This window comes from Ipomoea nil, unplaced genomic scaffold (assembly GCF_001879475.1).
Source record: "Ipomoea nil cultivar Tokyo-kokei standard unplaced genomic scaffold, Asagao_1.1 scaffold2653, whole genome shotgun sequence".
NCBI classification, from domain to species: Eukaryota; Viridiplantae; Streptophyta; class Magnoliopsida; order Solanales; family Convolvulaceae; genus Ipomoea; species Ipomoea nil.
Genome location: NW_017619081.1, coordinates 36,214 through 48,501, shown reverse-complemented (window position 1 = coordinate 48,501; position 12,288 = coordinate 36,214). Strand labels below are relative to the sequence as shown.

Below are 12,288 nucleotides of genomic sequence, written 5' to 3'. Positions count from 1 at the left end.
AAAGTATAATTTGCATTTATAGGTGGAAAATACTAATTCAAAAGGAAAGTATAATAATTTGTAATTAATGAAATAACATTATTATTATTATTATTATTATTATTATTATTATTATTATTATAATCATACTCTATAATCACTCTCCACTTAATAATGGTGTATGCAAGTGAGGTTTTACCTACAAAATTGACCTCGATTGCTAGCCAGGCCAGCTTCCTCGTGAGGCTTTTACATGAAACCATGTTGATTCTTCTTCTTCGTGACTAAATAATTCGACAGCGATATATATATATATATATATATATATATATATATATATATATATATATATACCAGGCGGAGTATTTACGTCCAAAAGAAAAACTTACCATGCATAATATATATTACCAATTATGCAATATTATCATTTAATAGATTTTAATTAATTTCCATTTTATATTTGCTTACCAAATAGGTTTTACTACAAAAGTTTGAGCGGGAAAATGAAATAGGAGGATTTTACTTTTATATATATATAGATTTGATGACTTGGTATTTACAAGTAATTTATTAAACTTTAAATTTTTTGTTATATTTTTCTTGATGTTTGTATATAATAAGAATATAATAGAGATTATAAAAATTATGGTGGGGAAGTTTGAATAAACCGAACACGTTTCAACTTTCAAGTAATTTAATTGTTATATTTTCAGAATAACATCAAACATGTTAATTAATTTTTCATGTAAAGTTATTCAATTAAATATATTCGTTGATAATAATTTTTATAAATTTAATTAATAGGAATGTACTAAATGACCTTTAAAATTTTTGACTTTTGAGACGGTATTACACAAGTCAGATTATTCGAATATACTTTTAAATTTTATCAAAAAATAAAATGAAGAAGCTATTTGATAAAAATTTAAAAAGCAGAAAACTGTAACTAAACAAAATCTTGTAAAGCGCTTCGCAGTTCGTACATCGACTCCTGTCTTCGTATTGAAAAAACAGGAACCGGCGACCGTCGTTTAGGAGAGTAATACACGAAGTCAGAACAGCGACGCCGTTAAAATTTCACTTCTCATAGAGACTGCCGCCGCGCGGAGCAGGTAACTTAATCAATAAGTCAGGCGGAAAAATGGTGAGTTCGAAGGACGATTCCGCCACCAATAGCGACAGTTCCGGCGACGACATACCGGAATCGAATTCCAGCGTTTACTCCGAAGGCGAGAGAGTCCTCGCCTATCACGGCCCTCGTATCTACGAAGCCAAGGCATGCCTTCCCTCACCCCCCCTTTTTGAAGGCAATAATTTGTAGTTTTTTTTTTTTTAACGAATTCCGAACAAGTATGAACTTATTTTGATCGATTTTAGCTTTATGCACATCGACAGATTAATATGAACATATATCCGTAGATTAGAGCGTTTCATGTATACTGTTTGCTTAATAAACTGTTATTGTTAAATCATCCGCGTGATTATGACGTATTAGTTGCAATTTTACACCTGTTTGTTCCACTGATTAAACAAGTGTTCTATTCTAGTACTCACCAAATGCACGCCCATATGAATGCCTGTTGTTTTCCTGGTTCCTCCTTTTGGAAAACGTGGGTTCTGGGATAGGATTTTTTAGTTTTGTATTTTTTGTAACTTGGAAATTCCTCAACTTATTATGAGTGCTGCTCCAAATGCCAGTGGTAACCTTAATAAGATTATCTTAACCCTTTGAACCCTACACAGGAAATGCTTTCTGATGACAACTGTTAGGTTAGATGTATTTTAGAATTCAAAGGCAATCTTAATCTATTTATGCACCGATTTCTGGCAATCAGTGTGTTGTGTGTACACTTTTGATCTATTTTGGTTTCTATCCAAATGCATCCTATATGCTTCTGTCTTGTGAAATATACACTATCTTCTATTGGTACCATGCTGATGTAGCTCATGCTTTTTTAATTCAAAGGTTCAAAAAGCGGAGCTCCGGAAGAAGGAAAGGAGATATTTTGTTCATTACTTGGTTAGTCTTGTTGAAGGAGTTTATGAATCAGTTTTTTTTTTTTTTTTTTTTTTTTTGCAAATTAGAACTTCTAAATGCAATATTTTCATAGCATTTCAGCCTTGCTTACTAGCTTATGTACATTATTTGTTTACTATGTTGCTGAGAAATATATCTATTTTCATTTGCAGGGTTGGAACAAGAAGTGAGTCAAATGTATCTCATGTGTTTCCTAGAATATTTTGACTTCAAGAATTTCAATGATTGTAATAGTAACAACTGGCCAACCATTTTGGTCCTACTTTTCAATGTCTCAAGGTTATGATTAATTGGAGTTCGTGCAAATGTACTATAAAAGTTAACTATTGAAGTTTAATCCTCTTGCAACAGTTGGGATGAATGGGTAGGCACAGATCGGTTAATGAAGCATACTGAGGAGAATGTCAAGAAGCAGCAGGCTCTGGACAAGAAACAGGGTGTAGAGAAGATTGCAAAATCAGGGCGTTCAGCTCAAACCAAACCTAAAAACTCTACTGGTATGTTATCTCATATTCAATTTTGATAAAAGTTTAAGCTTCTAACAATTCAAACAAAGATGAACTGCTGAACAACTGCCTAAATGTACATGTCATAAAGATCATTTGCTGTTAATTATCAATGTGCAAATATCAGAGTAAAAAAGATCATTTTCTAATTTGCCCGATAATTTAGAGAGCTGTTTCCTCATTACAAATTTAACATGTACTTGATATTGTTTTACTTGAATTTGATAGATCTGAAAGCAGATAAAGAGGACACAAAGCACAACGGTATGGTGTTTTCTTTCATATTGTTTTGACCTTTTTCTTGAGTTAGTAGTTGTCTTTTTTACAAATAAATACATTTCAAAAGAAGATAATTACCAGTTTACCACTGCTGAATTTCTTCTCTTCTTGCTTTCTTCTATTTTTTTTTTTTTTTTGGGTTAGAAAGTTCTTGTTTGGGAATGTGTATAACTTCTATATCTGGTTTCACAACACCTAAGTCTTCAATTTGCAGTTGCAAAAGGGAAAAAACGCAAGGCTGACTCTGGCACTGAGGTTTGCTTAATTTTTTTTTTTTATTGCTTTTTGAAGCTGAGGAAATAAGATCCCTCTTGTTTATATGCTTATAAATCACATCTACCTTTTTACATGCTTGTAAATCACCTCGATGCTATTATTTATGCAGTATTATATTACACTCAACTGACTACTGCACTTGGAAATAGACTGAATTGTGATTGAGTTATCAGTTTCTTTTCCTCTCATTTTTGGTCCTGATGGCTGTTACTGCAACCAAGTCTTCTTTGCTTCTATATTTATACTTGGATGTTTTGATCTTAGCTTTTAATCAGTAGGTGTTCTTGACATTTCAAACTTGTGGTTACATAGTTTATATGCTCTGCCAGTCAATTTAATGCACAATTCTTTTTCTGACCACTCCAACCCCCTCTTTTTCTCTTTCCTTCCCCAATGTTGCATTGTTGCCCAAGATATTGCCTGCCCTTTCATAAGAATTCATTTTTTTGACTGATTCCCCAATTTACTCTATTGCTACTTGTTAACCTTTCGTGTGGGGGTTTTTTTTTCATGAGCAGAAGGAAAATGCATCTGTTGAGAAACTCATCAAGATTCAAATTCCATCCACTTTGAAGAAGCACCTTGTTGATGATTGGGAATTTGTCACTCAACAAAATAAGGCATGTGAAGATTTTGTGTACTTCTCTTTTTATCTTTTTGCCCATGGCTGGGAGAAAATATAAGTATAGAAGGGTTACAGCAGTTATTAAAGATGTTGCCTTTGGTTTTAAATAAAACATAAATGAGTTACTTAATTGGCTCCTTTTGAAATTCATTTTCTTTGCTGGACATGGTAAGAATGGCTTCCTTAAAGAAGAAATTCCATTTTCAATTATGCCTGATCTTTTATTTCCACAATATTTATGTTCAAATGGACTTGAGCTTTTTATTTTGCTTGCAGCTTGTACATCTACCCCGATCACCCAATGTTGATGATATACTGACAAAATACCTTGAATACAGAGCAGAAAAGGATGGCATGTAAGTGTCTTGTGTATCTTAGAACATCCTATATTCACTGCTTTAATAAAATTGATTGATTTGTTTGTAGTTTGATTTGGTAAGAGCACCTTTTCTACCTAGCCCTGTCCCAGCAAGTGATGGTCTGTCTACTCATCAACCAAAAAAGAAATTTCTCTGATATGTTTACTAAACATAAGGAGCACTCTATATAGAAATTTAATTTTTACCCTAGAGCAAGGGTATTGGAGGCAAATAGTGCATTATTCTTTTTCCTCTAAAAAAGTTGGAATAGGCAGTTCAAACTCTGATTTGTCTTTTATGGTCAATGGATAGCCAAATTTTAGACCTCTAGAGGCCTGCAATTTATCCTGAATTCCCCAACTATGGACATTTCCCCATATAGTAAATTGTTAAATTCAGGCAAGGCTTTTCATAAGGGGTATAAACTCTTGGGCCATTGGGCCTTCTTTTTTTTGGCCAACAAAAAAGAATAGAGTGAGTAAACAATGTACTTTATGTGGCTTGATGCCCTTTTAGTTTTGTTCCTGGTAATTTGGTAAGAGTCTTTTCTTGATGCAAGTAGCTACAAATGCAGAAGAGCGGCCTTTCCTGTCAACACTACTTTTGTATTTTTTGTTGAAGTACTATGATTTTTAAGGTGGCGGTTTCATTTGGTGAACAACATCCTTAATATTCTTTGGGAGTTTGGGTACAGGATGACTGATACAGTTGGGGAAATTCTCAATGGAATACGCTGCTACTTTGACAAAGCCTTGCCGGTTCTGCTTTTGTATAAAAAGGAGCGCCAACAGTATCATGAAGCAGTTTCAGATAATGTCTCTCCATCAAGTGTATATGGTGCTGAACATCTTTTGCGTCTTTTTGGTATGCATTCTTTGCTTATATCTTGATTTGTTGGTTTTCTTTGGTATGCATGCTTAATGCTTTGGATTTTTTTGCTCTTCCAAAGTTGGGATGCGGAGTGTAGAGTATTCCTTATCATAATATATTTGGAAAATTTTGTTGTATGCTCATTGAGGATCTCAAGGAATTCTTCTATTACTAATTTTTTTTTTTTTTTTTTGTTCAAAACAATGAATAAAATGCTACAATTACAATTTCTTGAACCGATAAATATAATTACAATACCATTGTATCAGCACCCTCAAGTCAATGGGCACTAAACACCCACAAATATTGAGACAAATAACCTTGAGCCCAACATGGCAATGTTTCTCCCTTTAGCCAATAGCCAACAGCTCCTTGGATCTTTATATCATTATCATTATATTATTATTATAGAATATGAATGTTTAACAAAACATATAAATGATGCTGTTTGCAGTTAAGTTGCCTGAATTGCTTTCTTACGTGAAAATTGAAGAGGAGACATTGATCCGCTTGCAGCAGAAATTGTTGGATTTTCTAAAGTATGTTGCTGTTATTCCCCTCTCTACTTGCCTTTCATTATTGAAAACTGAATACCACCTATAACATGAATATTTTAAACTGTTATTGCAAAACTGAGGAGTTTTATTGCAGATTTGTGCAGAAAAATCAGGGTGCGTTTTTTGTTTCTACTTATGAAACTGCTAAAGCTTCTGATGGATCTGGCAAGGTGAAAGACAGTTGAACACCCAACACTATCTATCTGTTCATCCAAACATCGCTTACTTGAACATGCTACTGCCATTTTCTTTTTTCCTTTGCACTAGTATTCATCCGGGACACACATATGTATGGGTTAAGAGAGCCGCAGCTGCAGCTGCTTGGAGGAAGAGCCAATCCCTGTTTCCCTGTAACAATAGTGTTAACTGCTGTATAAATCTTAATGCTCTGTGCAAATTGAACTGTAGCTGCTGATTATATTGCCTGTATCATGAAAGTTTTGTACTATTGTTTTAACAGTCAATAACACATTCTATTCTTTTCTTATTTAGCTAAGCAAGCTTCACATACTGATTAAATTATCTCTTCCTAATTAAATTAAGGATAATTGCGGCCTTGAATGTTGTTAAACTCATTGTCACAATTAGCACGAAGCATGCTTTCCTATCAGCTTGGAGCATGCTGTTAGTAATACTCTAATTTATTGGGATAATGTATGTATCTGAGCGAATAAATGATGTGGTGCAGAAGATACAATTGAGTCTTTAACCGTAGGCCCCCCCTTCCATTAACTCCATCTGGTGCTGGAGTCGTGTGCCCGAAAACGAAATCTTTGTTTGTGGCAGTCATCAATCAACTGGTCTGAGAGAACGATTCCGTTTGTTCGAAAATTTGCAGTGTATTTCTCTGTAAACAAAATCAAATGCTTTCAGAGAAGCGGTGATTGCTCGCTCTGTTGAACAAATTTGTTGCTGTAATGGAAGCTTTGCGGTTTCAAGCTAGTTTCACTCAACTCGAGCTATCCGTTTACAAAACTCGGACTCGAAGACGACGACTCGCGGCGCACCGGAATCTTCAACTCTATCCCGCACGCTGCGCTGCCGCTTTCGTTTTAACGCCTCGAGCGGCTTATCTCCGCCGCTGCTACGTCAGCTCCTGCTCCGCTCACAATCACAATCACGGCCACGATCACAACCACGCCCACCGCCATCACCACCATGGAGACGATGAGAGTGATGATGAGCAGCTGACGAAACCGCAAGAGGTTCTTCTGAAATTCGCCGACGCGATCAGATGGTCCCACTTAGCAAATTTCTTGCGGGAGCATCTCGAGCTCTGTTGCAGCTCCGCGGCTTTGTTCATTGCTGCCGCGGCTTGCCCCTACGTGCTGCCCAAGCCGGCTGTGAAGCCTCTCCAGCGTGCCTTCGCTGTCATTGCCTTCCCTCTCGTCGGGGTATCTCTATTTTATCATTTTTAATTTTTGGTTTCAGCATTTCATTCTTCCAACTGTGTATTTTATCAGGCAGCAGGTTAAATAGATATTATGTTTTGCACTTCTCAGTAATTGGTTTCAAAGTAGAAAATAGGATTAGTTGATTCTCTTTTGGTAGTTCTTAATAGGCATGGCCTGCTATGATTCAAATTAAACTAGTGAAACTAGGACTGCAGTGCTTACTCAAATTTATAAAGGCTTTGCTGATGTCAGTTGAAAGCATTGGTAAATTCTGATTTGGCTCTGCTGGTTTTGTACCTGAGTACTGTGGTTTGACCAACTTATTATTCAATTGATTATTTTATGTCAGGTCTCAGCCTCACTTGATGCACTAATGGATGTTGCTGGTGGAAAAATCAATATCCATGTGCTTATGGCTCTTGCAGGCTTTGCTTCGGTTTTCATGGGAAATTCACTGGAAGGTGGCTTGCTTCTGGCAATGTTTAATTTGGCTCATATTGGTACGTGGGCTAGGCTTATTTCGTTGTGGTTCTCCACTTCAAATACGTGGACTGTTGTTGCCTAATATATTTTTATCCACAGCTGAGGAGCACTTCACAAGATGCTCCAAGGTTGATGTAAAGGAATTAAAAGAAAACCATCCAGACTTTGCTCTTCTGCTGGATGTGAATAATGAGAGCTCACCTAGTTTCTCTGACTTGAGATATCAAAAGGTCCCTGTCAGTGACTTGAAGGTTGGCTCATTTATATTGGTCCAAGCTGGTGAGGTATGTATGTGCCTGCCTTCTAGAACTGATTTAATAGTATATGTGAATATATCTGGTCTCCATAGTCTCCAAATATTTCTATTTGTACTATTGGATATGAAATGCATTTTCTCAGTGATTACCATAGTCATAATACGTATTCACTGTTACTTTAATCAGTCTGTGCCGGTGGATTGTGAAGTTTTTCAAGGTAGATCAACCATCACCATTGAACATTTGACTGGAGAAGTTAAACCGTTAGCAAAAAATGTCGGGGATAGTATTCCTGGGGGTGCAAGAAACCTGGATGGTATGTTGATAGTGAAGGTATGTGAGTTTGATTTTGTTATTTTAACATATTCTTGAGATATAAATTTTTCAGTAATAAATGGAATAAGAGCACATTGATCCTATATTCCTATTTATTTTAATTTGTTTATTATCTTTTTTAAAAACTGAATTTGCAAATAAGGCCAAGAAGACATGGAAAGAGTCGATGCTGAGCCGCATTGTCCAGTTGACTGAAGAAGCACAGCTAAGTAAACCGAAACTCCAAAGGTGGCTGGATAAATTTGGGGAGCAGTACAGCAAGGCCGTGGTACTTTTATCCATTGCAGTTGCTTTGGTTGGGCCGTTTGTTTTCAAGTGGCCTTTCATTAGTACCTCAAGTACTTCAATTGCCTTCTTTTTAGAGCAATATTTTCCTTTATTAAATAACAGTAGCAATAATATGCAAGTTGATGTCTGTTTGAAATTTACTGTTCATTGTTGGTGATTAGTCTGAGTCTCTAATCACTAGCAAATTGAAGTTTGGGGGTAGATCTCGAGTCTATGTGAGAACTAGTACCACTAATGGTCATTTGTTTGCTTAGTCTGATTGGGAAATAATGGTTATTGCAACTGTATTTATCATATGGTTTTTGCTTAATTTTTTTTTTTTTTTTGTAATTTTAAAAAATCAATCTGAGATTATCTTGTTGATTGGTGTAGCTTGTACTGGATCGATTTATAGAGCACTGGGGCTTATGGTAGCTGCATCACCATGTGCATTAGCCGCAGCACCATTGGCGTATGTGACAGCTATTAGTGCCTGTGCAAGAAAGGTACTTTTAAGTTTTAACTTTGCATACTTGTTTTATGTTTTATTGCTCTCGAGCGGTACCCATAACAGCAGACCCTAACATTGGGTTATTCTAAGCAAATACCTCAAATGGCCTGATACTTAGTTAATGCTCAAATGGATTCTCTTTGTAGGGAATATTACTTAAAGGTGGGCAAGTCCTTGATGCTCTAGCTTCTTGCCACACTATTGCATTTGACAAAACTGGCACCTTGACAACTGGAGAGTTCATGTGCAAAGCAATTGAGCCAATCCATGGACATGTCAGTGGTGATAGAAAAGAGTTTGCTTCTTGTTGTAATCCCACTTGTGAAAAAGAAGCCCTTGCTGTTGCTGCTGCCATGGAAAAGGGTACTACTCACCCGATTGGAAGGTTATTTAAATTGCGTTTATATGCATTGTCCTTTATTGCTGTGATTGCTGAACGCTGATGATGATAAATATTGGTTTCAAATGCATCTATAATTTTTCAAGGGGATGGTAAACTTATTTAGTTCACAACACATTTTAAATCAATACATACTGAAATAAGTAATCTTTCTAACAAAGTACATTCTGCAATACAATGATCCAGGATATGCATACATTTTTCTGCTTTTGAAATTAATCATACTCCCATCAAATCAAATGTCTACGTATTTTACAACGAAAATTTAGAATCTTCCGTGTAGACATAAAAGTTGATTTTAAAAGATTTTTCCAGTTTTAAGCATTGTACTTCTATGTGATGCTGTATTCATTGTTTATGCAGAGCTGTTATAGATCATAGTGCAGGGAAAGATCTTCCTCCAATTTCTGTTGAAAGTTTTGAGAATCTACCCGGTAGAGGCATTGTTGCAACATTATCTAGCATTGAGGTACTGTGCTCATATTATATCATAGTCGAATGTAACTTATCCCAAAGCTAAGCTGCATAGCCACTGATCTAGTCCCAAGTTGCATACCAAAGTACTCCTGTAGTGAAAAAAAATGAAAATCCTTAAATGGACTGGATAGTATCAGGAAAAATTATTGGCAACGGTACAAGATAAACTGAGATTCAGGACAGAGAGCCTATTTGTGCATTGATGCATTTAATTTCTTTTGCTTTTGTTATCAGATGTACAACTGATATTGCTTAGATATTTCTGGATGTGATACGACACACTTGATTGAAAACTGTAATGGCTTGTGTGCCGAGGAATTCAATTTCTACATAATTGCATTCAAAGTAACAGCATCTTCATTTTAAATCTGTTGTAGGCAGGAATTGGAGGTGGCCAACCATTGAGAGCTTCACTTGGTTCTGTTGAATATATCACGTCACTTTATGAGCGTGGAGATGAATTGAGAAAGATTCAGGAGGCTGTGCGCACTTCTTCATATGGAAAAGATTTTGTTCATGCTGCACTTTCTATTAATGACAAAAAGGTGATAGCTTTTTCTCTATATACAAAAATGATTATGATGGTTTTCTTATAAAACTATTTTTGAAAATGTAATAAAACGGTATTTTCCAAAAAAAAAAACCAACGCGAAGAAGTGAACAATCACATTGCACAACTACTACTACTATTTCTTGCAAATTATGTTTGTAACCACATCTCCTAAACCCTTCTTGCATTTTCTCCATTCATAGATGCTAAACACAGAGATTGCTTAGAACAAAATCTGATTTTTGTATACAGGTCACTCTTTTTCACTTTGAAGATAAACCTCGACATGGAGTTTCAGATGTTATACGCACAATACAAGATGACCAAAAACTCCGTGTAATGATGTTAACCGGTGACCATGAGGCAAGTGCATTGAGAGTTGCAAAAGCTGTGGGTATCAAAGAAGTTCACTGCAGCCTTAAGCCTGAAGACAAGCTGTATCATGTGACAAGCATTTCAAGGGATAAAGGTGAATGTGTATCCTTACATACCAAACGTGAAATGCATACTGAATATTAATGTCGAATCATTAATTCTTAACCTTTCATTCAGGGGGGCTTATAATGGTTGGTGATGGCATCAATGATGCCCCTGCACTTGCTGCTGCTACTGTAGGCATAGTACTAGCTGAACGTGCGAGTGCAGCTGCTATAGCTGTTGCAGACATCCTACTGCTGCAAGACAATATTTCTGGTGTCCCATTCTGTGTAGCCAAAGCTCGACAAACGACATCACTGGTATAATCTATTTCTATTGATTATATAATTTATAAAGACAGCTGTTGCATATTCATTCCTGATCAGTACTAATTGTACTCTATTTCCAGATCAAACAAAATGTGGCTCTTGCCTTGTCTAGCATTGCTGTTGCCTCTCTTACATCAGTTTTGGGATTTCTCCCCCTATGGTTAACAGTAAGATTCTCTTTCTAAATGCATTTTTTGTCACCATCAGCCACCAAATACTGAAAAGATTATAAACTCTGAATTAGGCTTTAGGGTACTATATATGAAACCATCATGACATCAAACTGGTTTTCCTCTTTTCTGCCAGTTTTACTCTTCTTCCATATATGAAACCATCATGACATCAAGGTCCTCTCTGGTGAAAATGCAGGTGCTTTTACACGAAGGAGGCACGCTTCTTGTCTGTTTGAACTCCATTCGGGCTCTCAACGACCCCACAGGATCCTGGCAGGACAGTATCATACAACTCGTGAACAGATTAAGATCAGTAATCATGGTTCTAAGGAGGCATGGCAACAACAGCCAAAGCACAATTGAAGCAGCAGCACCTTTATGATTATTCTTGGGCTCGAATTTGACAGCAGAGGGGAGAGTCGATTCAACCCAGGCCTCAACGTAAGTTCCTATAATTTGTATTCTCCTCAAACAGAAAGAGACATTTGTTTAAGGAGTGATCTACCCGTATATAGACGATGACAAATGTCATCACCACAAGCAGCCTGTTACTTCAACATGGCTTATCATCATCATCATCATTACGCTAACTAGGCATAAAGTCAAAAACCTCATCATTTTGGTTTTAGTTCAATTATATTCAACCCAACAGCCGTCCACCTCATCTCTTCTCATATTTGATATACAGGCATCATCCCTAGGTCGTTGTGAGTTTTGACACGGAACTGCCAATAAAAACAAACATCAAGAATATTATTATTCAGAATTAGTGTGTTAGCAGGATGTTGCAATGAACGGTTCAACGTTCATAGGGAGTTAATACGTTACATCAAAAGACACGAGGACAAGAAGCCAGGATAAGCATCGATTAGGTGGTAGTGGTCATAGGAAACTCGTGTAGCATTTTCAAATGTACCCGATTTAAAACCTACCCACCAAAGCTTTGTTTTACTCCAATGTCGTTTCTGAATATAAAGTTAAAACAATCAATTTTTAGCAACAATTCTTGTAAAAAGAAACAACATTTTTTTTTTGTGTGTGAAGAAAATTTGCAGTTATTATCCAAAAAAAAAATGTGTATTTATTGAATAATGACACACAAAAATTTGCAGTCATTATTTGAAAGTATACTGAATAATGAGATTTTCGTTGAGTGTACTGGGTATGGGATTTTCTTCTCCAACTGCATTTAATCAGACTGCCTC

General features: G+C 36.1%; 2 protein-coding genes across 4 annotated transcripts; both read left to right on the top strand.

Annotated features, from left to right (window-relative positions):
- The first annotated feature begins 925 nt into the window (after nt 1-925).
- LOC109154794 (protein MRG1) lies at nt 926-5,974 on the top strand. Its single transcript, XM_019302519.1, has 11 exons — nt 926-1,255; nt 1,946-1,999; nt 2,170-2,183; nt 2,369-2,514; nt 2,752-2,787; nt 3,017-3,057; nt 3,597-3,698; nt 3,980-4,059; nt 4,757-4,926; nt 5,387-5,471; nt 5,584-5,974. Exons 1-11 carry the CDS (start codon nt 1,121-1,123, stop codon nt 5,672-5,674), a joined length of 954 nt encoding a protein of 317 aa, XP_019158064.1. The 5' UTR covers nt 926-1,120; the 3' UTR covers nt 5,675-5,974.
- A 176-nt stretch (nt 5,975-6,150) lies between these two features.
- Nucleotides 6,151-12,198, top strand: LOC109154792 (probable cadmium/zinc-transporting ATPase HMA1, chloroplastic). 3 transcript variants are annotated; one of them, XR_002049790.1, is made up of 14 exons: nt 6,151-6,883; nt 7,233-7,383; nt 7,466-7,650; nt 7,810-7,956; nt 8,102-8,297; nt 8,620-8,732; nt 8,884-9,122; nt 9,501-9,606; nt 9,992-10,159; nt 10,417-10,633; nt 10,717-10,901; nt 10,991-11,077; nt 11,280-11,524; nt 11,772-12,198. XR_002049790.1 is itself a non-coding variant. In XM_019302517.1 (13 exons), exons 1-13 carry the CDS (start codon nt 6,407-6,409, stop codon nt 11,463-11,465), a joined length of 2,457 nt encoding a protein of 818 aa, XP_019158062.1. In that variant the 5' UTR covers nt 6,151-6,406; the 3' UTR covers nt 11,466-12,083. The 3 variants fall into 3 exon arrangements, 1 of the variants encoding a protein (XP_019158062.1); XR_002049792.1 differs by having other exon boundaries at nt 11,280-11,525; nt 11,776-12,198; XM_019302517.1 differs by having other exon boundaries at nt 11,280-12,083.
- Nucleotides 12,199-12,288: the final 90 nt, after the last annotated feature.

Bases quoted from the DNA above. Each gene is read 5' to 3' on its own strand.
- LOC109154794 (XM_019302519.1), top strand. From the start codon at position 1,121: ATGGTGAGTTCGAAGGACGATTCCGCCACCAATAGCGACAGTTCCGGC. The intron at 2,788-3,016 runs GTATGGTGTTTT...TTCAATTTGCAG, and splicing joins AGAGGACACAAAGCACAACG to TTGCAAAAGGGAAAAAACGC. The intron at 4,927-5,386 runs GTATGCATTCTT...TGCTGTTTGCAG, and splicing joins ACATCTTTTGCGTCTTTTTG to TTAAGTTGCCTGAATTGCTT.
- LOC109154792 (XM_019302517.1), top strand. From the start codon at position 6,407: ATGGAAGCTTTGCGGTTTCAAGCTAGTTTCACTCAACTCGAGCTATCC. The intron at 8,298-8,619 runs GTACTTCAATTG...TGATTGGTGTAG, and splicing joins GCCTTTCATTAGTACCTCAA to CTTGTACTGGATCGATTTAT. The intron at 11,078-11,279 runs GTAAGATTCTCT...GTGAAAATGCAG, and splicing joins TTCTCCCCCTATGGTTAACA to GTGCTTTTACACGAAGGAGG.